We start from the raw sequence: 13,122 nt of genomic DNA on the forward strand, positions 1-13,122 counted from the left end.
TGACAGGATGACGTCATCATGTTAAATAATACAGTGAGTGTGGAAGGGACAGCGGGAATAACTGATATTTCCTCATTGTCTAACGAAGGTGTAGTTACGTCATTCTGGGTGCAAACAAAGAACTGCATCGCTCACACAGAATCAAGCACGCTTTGACCGGAAGTGAGACGCATTGTCTTCACAATAAAAGCGCAAACCTAAAATGATTTTTTTTTTTTAATGAAAGAGCATTGAAATTCATAATATAACAAATGTGGTTGCTATCAGAATTGCCAATGAAATTATTATGGCACTGTCTATTGTGATGAGGCAACAGAAATAATTCTGATAATAATACATATTTTGCAGCTCAGAATGTAGCTTCATGATTTTCCCAATTTCTCTGTGATGTTCTCCATATTCACAGTATGTGTGTCTGTATGTACAATTTCCTACTGGATCTCTGCATGTATCTCACCTATTTTTGTCTCCTTTCAGCCAACTTTCATTTCATTGTTACAGCTCACATGCAACATTTGATTAAGAATTATTATTCTTATTATTTTTAGAAATTACATCCACAGTTTATACACTGAGGTTTCTCTTGAAAATGATTGAATGATTAATGATGATTAAATAGATATTGGAATTACAACTTTCTAAGCCTTTGCTCCGTGTTTTTGATTATTTTAACAGTTGTTTTCTATGACTGTACATTTGCCAAGTAGGGTTTAACTGCAAATCAACACCAAAAAATAATTTAATTTTGTGTCTGTGTGAGGTTATGGTAGTCTAGGGCATGTATGTAATTACAGCCTACTTTAAGTCAATTAAAATATAATAAAATATTGTGTGAGTGTTTTTCAACAAAATCCTTCAAATTGTTCTCAAAATCCACTTTAAAACTCTTACAATTCTCTCATGAATATGTCTAACATTAGAGCATTTTGCTTTACCTGATTGTTTGCACAGATCCATAAACCGGGTGACAAGGAAAGGAGAAGAAAGACTAGAAGACTGAGGTTTAGAAGAAGCAGTCTGTAATATTACTGGAAACTAACAACAGGGTATTTCAATTCTATAGGCTTCAATTTGATATCTATGCTAACTTAATTTTTTGGCAAATATTCAGCCTCATATTTTACCCACTATATCATGTCTACTATTATAGTTATACTATAGTCATTTTACAGATTAATATTCTTTACAAAGTGTACTGATCTCATAATATTCAATTGAATTCAATTCAATTTTATCTACATTGCGCCAAATCACAGCAGAAGTTGTCTCAGGACACTTTCCATTTAGAGCTAGTCACAGATCGATAGATAGAACTTTACTGATCCCACACTGGGGAAATTTAGTCAGGACCATGCTCTTGATCTACAGAGACCCAACAATTCCCCCATGGGCAGTTAAAGGAGCTCCACTCAGACCAGGTACAACATTTTATGATTAATGAATTACATATACAATTCAATACCATAATGTAAACTGATTTTGGTCTAAGAAGGACTATTCTGCATAATGAGCACCTTTATACTTACTTCTGTACCTTTACTTCAGTAACAGTGTGACATCAGTATTCCTACTTTTAGCAAAGTCATGACTACCACTTTCATCATTTCTAGTCGGGGGAAAAAAAAAAGAAAAAAAAAAGATGATTCTCAGGGGCGCCCCACTAAGGCTCTTATTTTGAAAGCGGAAACCGGGAGTGTTACTGTGTATTCTTTTTAGTTTGACATAAATTGGATTTCAGCACAGCTTGTAATATCAATTCACGGACAGCTCCTTCAGCACAGCAGCACAGCTGTGATCGGCGGGAGGCCGGGAGGAGAGGAAAACATCGGACAATGGAGGCAGTCCAGCCGGCTGGGACTCACCGGAAACATCAAAACCAACCGTGACACTAAATGTTATTTAATCAGCATTTACCTGTGCGCGTGCACGTGAGAATGCGCCGTGCTTTTGCGTTTTTGTTTTTTCTTGTGTAAATTGTCGGATGATTGGAAGGGTTAAAGTTTGTCTCTGTGAACCTTTTTTGGATGCTTGTGTTGGAGGGCTGCGCGCTGCGGATTCAGAGCCAGATGATGTTGATTCCTCTGAGTTCATTCTCCCTTTTGCTGGTTCTCTGATGAGAGACGTGCTGTGCTGCACCGATCAGATGATTCTCCGCTCTGATCTCAACAACTCAGGGTGAGTGGTGTGTGCGGATACAGGTGAAATCAGACTGATAGCTCCCTGTGCACGCGCCTGCTCTGTCAGGGGCTCTGCAGCTGCTGTGACTGAGGGAATGCAGGTGGGCTCAGTGTCAGCTGGTCCAGTCTGGAGGAGCAGGATGGATTCTGCTAGAAAGGTTTAACCTCCATTCTAGTCCTCGTTTTGACTTGTGCCATACAAACAGCAATCAGTTTGAACTGATCTGTATCTACAGTGTGACAGCCCCCTCCTGGTCTTTGTAAGTGAGCATCTCTGATTTAATGATGCTTTATTTGTCTCCTGTCAGGGCAAAAAACAACACATGAGCATTGAATTGGCATTTAGATATGTGTTGTTTCGATGTGCCAAGCATTTTCTGAGTTAGGACCCTTTCTGTAGGCCTGCTCTTGTCAGCCAGCAGCTATGGACCCCCTCCCTGAGTACTCAATGTTCCTGGTCCGGATCCTGGAGGAGCTGGACACTAAGCACAATACCATGTCCTACCAGGACCTGTGCAAGTCCCTGTGTGCTCGCTTTGACCTGGTGCACCTGGCCAAGCTCCGCAGTCTGCTCTTCTACACGGCCTGCCTCGACCCCGCCTTCCCGGCCACCCTCTTCAAGGACAAGATGCGCTGCTCCATGGAGGACCCGCAGTCCAAGAAGCTCATGGTGGCAGCAGACATTGTCACCATGTTCAACTTAATCCAGATGAACGGAGGCATAGCCAAAGACAAGCTCCCCATAGTGCACAGAGCCAAGTTCCACAAGAACCAGTCAGTAGAGCTGTGCAGGTCTGACAATGATGCCTATAAGTTTCAGGACCGTGACATTGGGGTTAGTTATGAGCACGTGGATCACCTCAGAGAAGGACACCATCACCACCATCATCACCACCGCCCCCAGCAGCACACTGTGGCTCAGAGTGCCCCTCCTTGTCCTAAATCATCTGAGTGCAACAACTGCCAGCAGTTTATTCCCACCTCAGACCCTAACTTCCTTCTGGGTGTCAGCAAGGACCTGAAATGTAGAGCAGCCTCTCTGGACAAACTTCACCATCTGCCCCAGTACTCAAGCGGCAGTCCGCCCTCTCCACCCTGCGAAATGCAGAGTACCTACTTTCCTATGGATATCGACAGTGAGTCTACTACTGACCAAGAGTCATTACGGCACATTGGCCATCCAGAGCCCTACACTGTCCACCCCTGCATCCAGAAGAGGAACATTTTTAAGGAGGACTTCCACAACTTAGCGGCCTTCTCACCACAGGTTTGTGTTTTTAGGATGCTGCTGAAGGACGTTAGAGAGGGAGGGCTGCGTTGATTCAGTGTTAATGTCAGTCTGCTGTTGTCAGGATTTGGATAAAAAGATGAGTGAAAAAGTATTTTGTTGTGTTGAAAAGTAATACAACAGTGTGTTGTCCTAAAGAAGAGATTAGACATTATTTGGAGAGTCTGAGAAATAAATTAATTAACATTAATTAATCATTTAGTATATAAGCCCAACATAATATTATATAACATTTTTCAAATTACATATTTTGTCTGACCAACTGTCGAACCCCCCCCCAAAAATATTCAATTTACAAAATAAGAAACAAAATCAAGCCATTCATACAGCATATTTGCAAAACTGTAAGCAACAAATATTTCCACTCAATCAGTGGCTTAATAATCAAAATAATCATTGATTCATTTTAAATGACTATTTTCAGCGCTCTTTGTTTTGCCAGTTTACCAGAACTGACAGACGTTAGTACAGTTAGTCTGTACAGTGGACCTCTGATGCTGGTTATCACTTAATTTGAATACGTAATGATGTGAAATGTTGCGTGACCTGATTTTACATTTCAAACAAAGAGTAGTTGTTTAAGGATGTACATCTGGCATTCTGGCTAGACTCATTCTGTTAAACACTGTTCAAATGTAAGTTCTTATTATGCTGAATGGCCCCATTCAGAATATTATAATATTAAACATATTAGATTAGTGGAATATTAATATTGATGCATCAACATCTAAGCATTGTTTTAATGTACATTATATGTGTATGTACTGTATTTTGATACATGAATCATTGTGTTTAAAACTAGCATCTAACAGCTATCAGATAATGTAGTAGAGTATAGTAAGTACATTTCCTTGTGAAATGTACTGAAGTAGTACAAAAAATGGAAAACTCAAGTGAAAAATAAGTACATGAAAATATGTTTTGGCACAGTAATTAAGTGTTTTGTTAGTTTCCACCACTGCAGAAAAAAGAAATTAATAAAATGTATGTAATAGACTGAATACAAGGGAGTGGCAACATATTTGTTAATGTGCAACTTTGAGTGTTAAAGGATATCTCAAAATATATCCCCTAACCCATATTTTATTCTAAAAAGTATTCATTAACAGTCAACAGCCTCTCACACAGTGTCTAATTTATTCATAGCTTACAGGAAAGAACGTGTGTTATACTATTTTGTTTTCCTGAAATGTATTATTAGTTCCTGCTACAGTGTATCAATTGTTTGCTCAGTTTAATCATCAATTTGTATTTTGTTTCTAACATATGATGCATGGCAGGCGCCACAGTTTTGTGATATTTTGTAGTTTGTAAGTAATGTTTGTTTAGGATTATTATGAATGATAATTGGTACCATTATTGCACTGTGTCTGCTGTGGTTACCATTGTAGGTCATCACCACTGAGTGCAAACAGGGCAGTAAAGGTGCTGACGCCTACCCCAGGAGGGAGCTGCACAAGCCTGCCACCTTCTTCAACCACAGCTTTGAACTGCCCTACAGTAACCCCTACTTTGAGCCGACACTCAACTCCCCTCTTCAGGACAGACGAAGGGTGAAGCATGAGAGCCTGGACGACTTACAGGCATCGACATACTTCGGTCCGACTACTGTCTCTGAGAGTGTTAGCAGCAGGAAGCACTGTAGCAGAGCGGGGAAGCAGCCACCATGGCCAGTGAAGAGCCTTAGTCTCAACACAGATGAGGGCCCTCCAGACTTTGAGAGGTCGTTTCTGAACAGCCGACCTCTCAAAGAAAACCACCATTGCAATATCAGCATCATCAGCACTGACAATGAGCAGCATTTTCAGAGTCCAAAGGAAAAGGTAGTAGCATCTCCATCTGGCTTTGCAAAGAAAACTAATGGAATAAAAACAAAGGATGCAGCACTGATGGCAAGTGGACCTACAGGTTTGGACAAAAGAGAAGTAGCCAAAAGGTTTAGAGACAAAAACATGAACAGTCCATCCTTTCAGGGAGGGGACAGCTCCTCTAGTGTTGGGACTCAAACGGAGCAGGCTGAGCAGAAGAAGATGAAGGAATACTCAGCTAAGTACAGTGAGAGAGAAAGACACACCTTCAAACACTCTGACGAGGACTCTGAGATCATTAGTGATGACATAAGTGACATTTTTCGTTTTCTGGATGACATGAGTGTTTGTGACTCTCTGGGTGTTGTCCAGCAGTCCTGCTACAACAGTAATGGGTCTCTCTCTCAGGTAACGCTGAAGTCTGAAGGAGACAGCTCCCCTGAGCACAACACGGTCAAACTAGCCAAGTCCAAGCTGGACCGTCTCTTCCATTCGCTGGAAAACACAGATGATGAGCTCAAATCGAGTGTGTGCAAGTTGGTGATGAGGATCGGTGAGATTGAGAAGAAGCTGGAGTCTCTGTCAGGGGTTCGCAGTGAGATCTCCCAGGTGCTCTCCAAACTCAACAAGCTGGATGAAAAGATCCAGGAGCCCGAGGCCAATGGGAGGCACGTGGAGACGGTGTCTGCGTCTGGGTCCAATGCCACCCCTGACAAGCCGCAACCCCATCCCCGTCCACATCCTAACAACACCCTCTCACCTCGTGTTTTCCAGTGCCACACCACTGGCCACAATGCCAAAATGGACAATGGCTCTTCAGTGGAGTGGTGCTGCTCAGATGAGAGTAACAGCGATAGCCTCAGGGTGAAAGCTCTGAAGAAGAGCATGTTCACCAGGAGGTCGTCCCGCTCACTCAATGAGGAGAACAGTGCCACTGAGTCAAAGGTCTCCAGCATCACCAACTCTCCGCGAGACTGGAGGACAGTGTCCTACTCCTGCCACCCAGGAGACGAGGGCAAGGACAAGGACAGAGACAGCAAGGACAGACACCGGAAAGCCAAAGAGGTACAGCTGCTATTATTGAATTCCCTTTTAGATTACACAGAAATACAGTATGTGACATTAAGTCTGGATTCAGTAATGGAATACTTAAAAACGAGTAGATGCAGTGCACCACATAACAGAGACATCAAATGTACAACCCCAAGTTCAAAAAAGTTAGGATGCAGTGTAAAACATTAATAAAAACAGGCAAACAAACTGTGTTTAGCAACATTAATGTTGTACTACCCTTTTTAAAATCATGTGTTCACAAAGTGGTGAACTTTGCTCCATCCTTGCTTGTGAATGACATTTTCGAGGATGGCCCTTTCATACCCAATCAAATTTCATACACAGACATAATGTCACCTTTTACCAATGAACCTGTTCACACCTTTAACAGTTTTTTAAACATGTCTTTCCCAGTCTTCTGTTGCTCGTGTCCCAACTTGCGCTTCTTCTTATGGTCTTTTGTTAAACTTGAGCTCTGTTCAGTTCTACACCAACTCCGGAGGAAAAATGTCTATCCCTTAAGCTGCTAAATGTTCACCAGGTAGTTGCTAATTGTGTCTGCTGTGTGGTGCTGGTCAGCTAATGGTGTGTTTATCAGAGCTCTGTCACTGAAAGCTGCTGTCTGTATGCTAATGGAAACTAGGCTGATGAGGGCATTGAGTCTGAAGCGAACAGTGACGTTTTGGCAATAGAAAAAATAACTATGAACTGAAAGATGCTAAAATGCTCTGTGCAGCCAAGGGTAAGTGTAGAGTTGGTGATTAATTTTATGAGTCAGCCTTCATGTTACACACAGTCATTTCATTCATTGTTAATACAAGAATACTAGAGCAACTTTGAAGCTGCTGGTATTGATCATTTAACTATAACTCTAAATTCCACATTAAAAAAACATCATTACCATTAAATAATCCTGCACATTGATTTGTAACAGCTGACACTCATTGGCTGTTTTAGGCTGTGGACATGACACGGAAGATCCTAATTGGTTAAGTGAGGTGTCAGTCGAATTGCCTACACATGAATACTTACTGGAGTTATAGCAGAAGCTTAGAACATCTGCCGGCAACTTTGATAACTGATGAATCAATCAGGTAGTGTTGTCAGCTTATCTGATTAGAAGATTTTCTGCTTTTATGTTGTTTGTAATAGTTGAATATTTGGGTCTCGGACTCTTGGTTGGACAAAACAACACATTTCGAGATGTCATCAAGGGTTCTGGAAGCTGTAACACTTGTTTTTCACTATTTTTGACATTTTATCAACTTCATGATCAATCCAGAAAAGAATCAACAACATAATTGATGATGACAGTCGTTGTCTTCTATTTCCACATAGGTTTGTATAATATAAGTTGAGTAACCCTTCACATGTTGAAGTTCCACAGCAGCTTTGTAAAAAGATGCCAGTAGATTCCAGTGTTACATCAGAGCTGAGATGTAAAAGATGCTGTGTTATTGCTGTGCCCCTTTGGCCCACATGGCATCTCTCACAGCCCAGAACATGTACTTTACTAAGAATGCAATAGTTTGGCTCCAAAAATGGAAACATTGATCGAAAACTACAGTTTATGATGCAGATATACCTTCAGTAAAATAAAAATGAACAAGTTGGAGAGTATTCTTACAGCTTCATATATTTATTTATTTTCAAATGGAAAGCTCAACATTTGGGAAAATGCTTATTTGCTTTCTTTCAGTGGCTGAGATGTTCAGGTTGATATCATTCTCATGTCTTTGTGTTTCAAGTATGACTACAGTCAGGGTGTGGTTAGCCTGGCCTAGCTTAGGAAAGGGACTGAAGGCAGGGCGAAACTGCTGGTCTGGTTCTCGCCAATGCTCGGAAATAATGCTAGCAACACCGCTGTTATCTTATTACCACATTGGTTCATGTATGTTTAGCCCAGATTATGAAAATATTTGCACATCCAGACAATTGATGACAACTTCTGTTACATATATAAAGAAGAAGAAGAAGAAGAAGAAGAAGAAGAAGAAGAAGTATACTTTATTAATCACGACACAACATGCACACGCCATGCTTCCGTGAAATTACTTCTCTGCATTTAACCCATCCTGGTAACCCTCCACCGTGCCACCAATTGATTTGAAATGATAATTACAAAGAAGCACAAAGTAATATAAATATAATTACAAATATTACAAAATTTACACATTGGCTTGTTTAGTCAAGACACTGTGAGACGCAAAGGAGCCTGGCTGAACATGAGAGCTCTCACAGGCCTTAAGCAGCACAATATTCAGCATTCAGGGAGGCCGAGTCGCATGCTAAATCTACCAGATGCTGCTGCTTGATTTAGCTCATAATGAGGGCCAGGAGGAAAGGCAGCATGGCATTAAGCCAAGAGTTCAAAGTTAAAAGAGAAGAGCAAAGCGGCATCAGAGATCAGACAAAACTAGTTAATGTTTGAGGTTGAAGGGGTGGTGACTGCGGGAGTTGACCCTTGTCACCACTTAAACCGGGGGTGAGGAACCTTTTTCTTACGAGGGCCATTTCAATTTTTAGAACATCCTTTGAGGGCCATACTGTATTACTGAATACACATATCACGCTATCCTCTACAGTGGCTGGAACTCCTTCTCTTTGGCAAGATGTCTGACGTCAGATGGTAGTGATGATGATGATGATGATGATGTAGTAGTATGTCGTTGCTTTGCAGCTCAGTGATTTCATGCTGTAGGTTGTCAGGCACATCAACTGGTTTCACATGAAATGGGAAATATGTGTAATTCCTTTTGTGTACTTTTCATGTCCTGAAACTCTCACCAAATGCCTGAGGGACTTTTCACACTCAGCATATTCAGATGTCACAGCAGACTTTTGTTCTTGCAGAGGAGGAAAATGTTTAGTGTTTCCTCTTTTCAGTTTAACTTGCCACAGCTTTGATTTCACTTCAGATGATTTCACATCAGAGAGCCGAGAAGCTGCTGCAGCTTGAGCAACAAGGCACTCCACAAATTTTTAAATAAGGTTTCAGCTTCTTAGCTATTAGCTCGCAACAAAACTTGCCTGCATAGGAGAGTCTCAACTCACCCATTTGAGCATATCTGAAGCTGTTTCAAGTGAGATTTGTCTTTTCCATCCCTGCAAATTTGTCCACACAAACTTGATTTGTTGTTTACTTCAACAAAAATAAATAACGCACCGCATCTGCTTTTGCTATCTTGACAGCCACCACGATGCGTTGATGCGAGATCAATGCTGTGCATGTGTTGGATTTAAGTATTATGTTGCAGGCGTGGTGCCAGGATTTCAATTTTGGGGGGGCCACAGTTACTTTGGGTGGGCCTCTTAATTACAAAAGTTAACAGTGTTTCCGACTGGTAGTCTCACTTATGATACCAGTCAAAAATGACTGTACTGGGAGAGCTACAATGACTTTTAACAGGAGAGAGCGTGGTGCACTGCGCTGTTCATTCATGACCTCAACTGTCCGTGAAGGTCATCTGAAGACAGTCAAGTCAGGCAGGAGTATTTAGCTCTGCCTCCTGTATTGTCTACAGTTTCTACAAGTTCTAGTTTTGATGGGAAATGCATTTGCAGGTTTTTTAAAAAGCAATATGATTTCCTAAATACACCGCTTCTACATAGTTGGAAAATGATGTGTTACTGTATTCAACATAAAACAGAGGCCAGAGAAAGCCAGACTAAAAACGAATGAAACCGTTGTTTAAGTGTTGTGTTTTTTCAAATGGAAACTTTTTTGTTTTAAGGGTTGTATTAAAATGCTGATACTAATCTTTAAAAATAAATGTTAAGAAAATTCTCCAAGTCATTTAGGGTGGGCCAGTTGTACACGTGGGTGGTCCCAGGCCTGTCAGGCCCACCCCTAACACCGCACCTGTTGTCTTCTTTATCACTGAAAAAAGTAGTTGCTTTTTTGCATTTATGAATTAATTTATTACTGGATCAAAGTCTCCCACTCCTGGCAAAACCCTTAAGGTTACACCTCCATCAACAGATTCTCTTATAGTCAAATTTGGCTATATGTAGTGTGTTGTTCCAGGTATAAATTAGAGAGTAGTTTTCCCCAAACCATCACAGGTGACTACACCCTCACATCCTCCTCAAAATCATCCTCCTCATATGAGGAGAGGGCCAGAGGTGAAGAGCTTAGTGATCTGGTTTTGGGGAAGCAGGGAAAACCAGGTCATATGCTGGAGACAATATGTATCAGTGTCTTGTATTAAGATATGTGTACCATGATATCAATGTAGCACAGTCCTAGTTCCAGCACCTCCTGACTCCACCTCCTTTTAGATACATTTTCAGCTTAATTGTTTTGTTCCCCACACAGCTCTGCTGCCTGGAGACAGGCTTTTAACATACCATGTTGAAATGTCAGAATGCCTCAGCAGGTGTTAAACATGCCAGTCATTCTCTGTGACCTTTCTGCAGGGAGCTCAATGGAGCAGATGTTAATTGAAATTCATCCTGACCCTGAACTGTCGTTATGCAGCCTTCTGCTGTGTCAGCACATCTCTTCAGCAGCTGTATACCATGTCACTGCTATGTAATAAAAGTGACCTGGGAGTAGTATTTATCACTTCATTTTCCCATGTTTTTGCATCACTTAATCGTCCTTTATCTCTTGTAGATTCCTTATACATTCAATGAAATAACATAGAATCCAAGTACTCACATGCAATTTAATAATTTGAACAGGCACATGACACTGTAAATCATAGTTCCTTATTTTAGTAATATCTTCTTATCCAAGATGAATAATCTCATCAAGCCTCATTTGCATTTCTGTTTTCCAGCTGGAGTTGACAGGGAACAAGCCTGACAAGTGACTTGCATGTTTGCAGTCTCTCATTAGACTCTCCATGGCTGGTAAACCCCCACCTCTTTCAAAGATAACACTTTGTAACACAGCTCTACCGCAACCTGAGATAACCCTAATTATGAAACATCATTAGGGTTATTTCGTTACTTCACAAAACTCCTCCAGAGCCACGGAAGTCATTATGACAACATTTTCACAGATAGAGTCCCTCTGAAGGTGAGCTCTGTGCTAGTTTAAAGAAAAAAATGACATTTTTCAAAGTTACTGCGACAAGTGAACCTGATTTTAAGATGAGCTGTTTTCAGGTTAAGTGTTCCAGTGTGTTGGAACACTTTAGTCAGTTCACTGCTAACACCTGCACAGAGTGTGTGGCCCTCCACCCTCCTCACCATCAGGTGACAAGAGGCAGAGGATAACCAATAGAAGAATTTGAGCTTTATTTAGTATATAAGGATATTTTAAGTAGTTTTCAGAACTTTCTGTGTTGTCCTGTTTTCTGTTCTATTTCAGGCTGTCTTGAATTAAAAGACACATAATCTTGTTTTAAGAACATCTCTATTGAATCTTGTTGAATGATGAACTGTCTGTCTGGTGACTTGTTGGTCATGATAGCGATGTGAGCTCATCTTGTGCAGGATTTTTGGGTAGTGAAGCGCATTGCTGTTGAGCATTGATGACTTTGCTTTCAAAGTCTGACACTGTGGGTCCCCCCTCAACTGCGATCATGTTCCATCCATCCATCCATTTTCTATGCCGCTTATCCCTTTCGGGGTCGCGGGGGGGCCAGAACCTATCTCAGCTGTCAACGGGCGGGAGTCGGGGTACACCCTGGACCAGTCGGCGGTCATGTTCATTTCACTAAACTTCTCCACTACTCTCTTGTCTTTGTTTTAAAAAATCTGGGGGATTTACATGCTAACCTACTGTAAGTCAGTGTGCCTGGTAGAGACGTTTTGCAGGTTGATTGCTTTCATTATGTCACCCTTCACTATGAATCACACACTGAGGATGAGCTGAGTCACTTGAGCCACTTTAAGTAAGCCCAGCTTGAGGTATTGTTAATCATATTTCTGATAAAACAAAACATTGTAGTTTCTACCTCAGGTACCTTAATGTGCTCCATGAGCTGTGTGTCACAGGCACTGCTGATTGTGTTGATGAGCAGGACAAACTGCAATAACTGACCTGCTGTTTTTATGTTCATGCAACTGTCCATGTCACCGAGTATCTTTGCTCACACCCCCTTTATCCTCCTTAGCTATCACTGGACAGTTTCCAAGACAGAGGCCATCTCCACTTTGGGATCCACCTTGCCTGTACACACAGCCATACATTTTTTTTTTTTACCCTCTGATTACAGTGCTCATACCTTGGTTCTCCTGCAGCTGGAAGTAAATATCCTAGTTGCATCATTGTTCCTGCTTGGGATTTGTTGACCATAACAAAATACAGTATGACATCAAGCACCATCTATCAAACAAACCTTTGAAGGTTATATAAATAACAAGATGATGTTAAAGACGCTGCACGGTGGCGCAGCAGGTAGTGCGCGTGCCTCACAGCACGAAGGTTGCCGGTTCGATCCCCGGGTCAGGCGGGGCCTTTCTGTGTGAAGTTTGCATGTTCTTCCCGTGCATGCGTGGGTTCTCTCCGGGTACTCCGGCTTCCTCCCACAGACCAAAAACATGCTCATTAGGTTAATTGATGACTCTAAATTGTCCGTAGGTGTGAGTGTGAGCGTGAATGTTTGTCTGTCCTTGCATGTGGCCCTGCAATCGGCTGGCGACCGGTTCAGGGTGTACCCCGCCTCTCGCCCATTGTAGCTGGGACAGGCTCCAGCCCCCCGCAACCCCGAAAGGGATAGGCGGTATAGATAATGGATGGATGGATGTTAAAGACAACAAACGCTGGTATGGTTTTTTCAGATACATCAATACAGCAATCAACCAAGCTCTGGTATGAGACACCACATCACAAACACAAGAC

The 13,122-nt window shown here is 41.7% G+C and overlaps 1 protein-coding gene across 1 annotated transcript in view; it reads left to right on the forward strand.

The window, feature by feature from the left end:
• The first annotated feature begins 1,714 nt into the window (after positions 1 to 1,714).
• The window catches only part of minar1 (membrane integral NOTCH2 associated receptor 1), a 40,765-nt gene continuing 29,357 nt past the window's right edge, over positions 1,715 to 13,122 (forward strand). The window contains exons 1-2 of the mRNA XM_070968728.1: positions 1,715 to 3,444; positions 4,857 to 6,338. Of these exons, the coding sequence (XP_070824829.1) occupies positions 2,602 to 3,444; positions 4,857 to 6,338 (2,325 nt within the window). The 5' untranslated portion in view covers positions 1,715 to 2,601. The remainder of the gene's footprint in view (positions 3,445 to 4,856; positions 6,339 to 13,122) is intronic.

Source organism: Chaetodon trifascialis, chromosome 1 (assembly GCF_039877785.1).
Source record: "Chaetodon trifascialis isolate fChaTrf1 chromosome 1, fChaTrf1.hap1, whole genome shotgun sequence".
Classification (NCBI taxonomy): Eukaryota; Metazoa; Chordata; class Actinopteri; order Chaetodontiformes; family Chaetodontidae; genus Chaetodon; species Chaetodon trifascialis.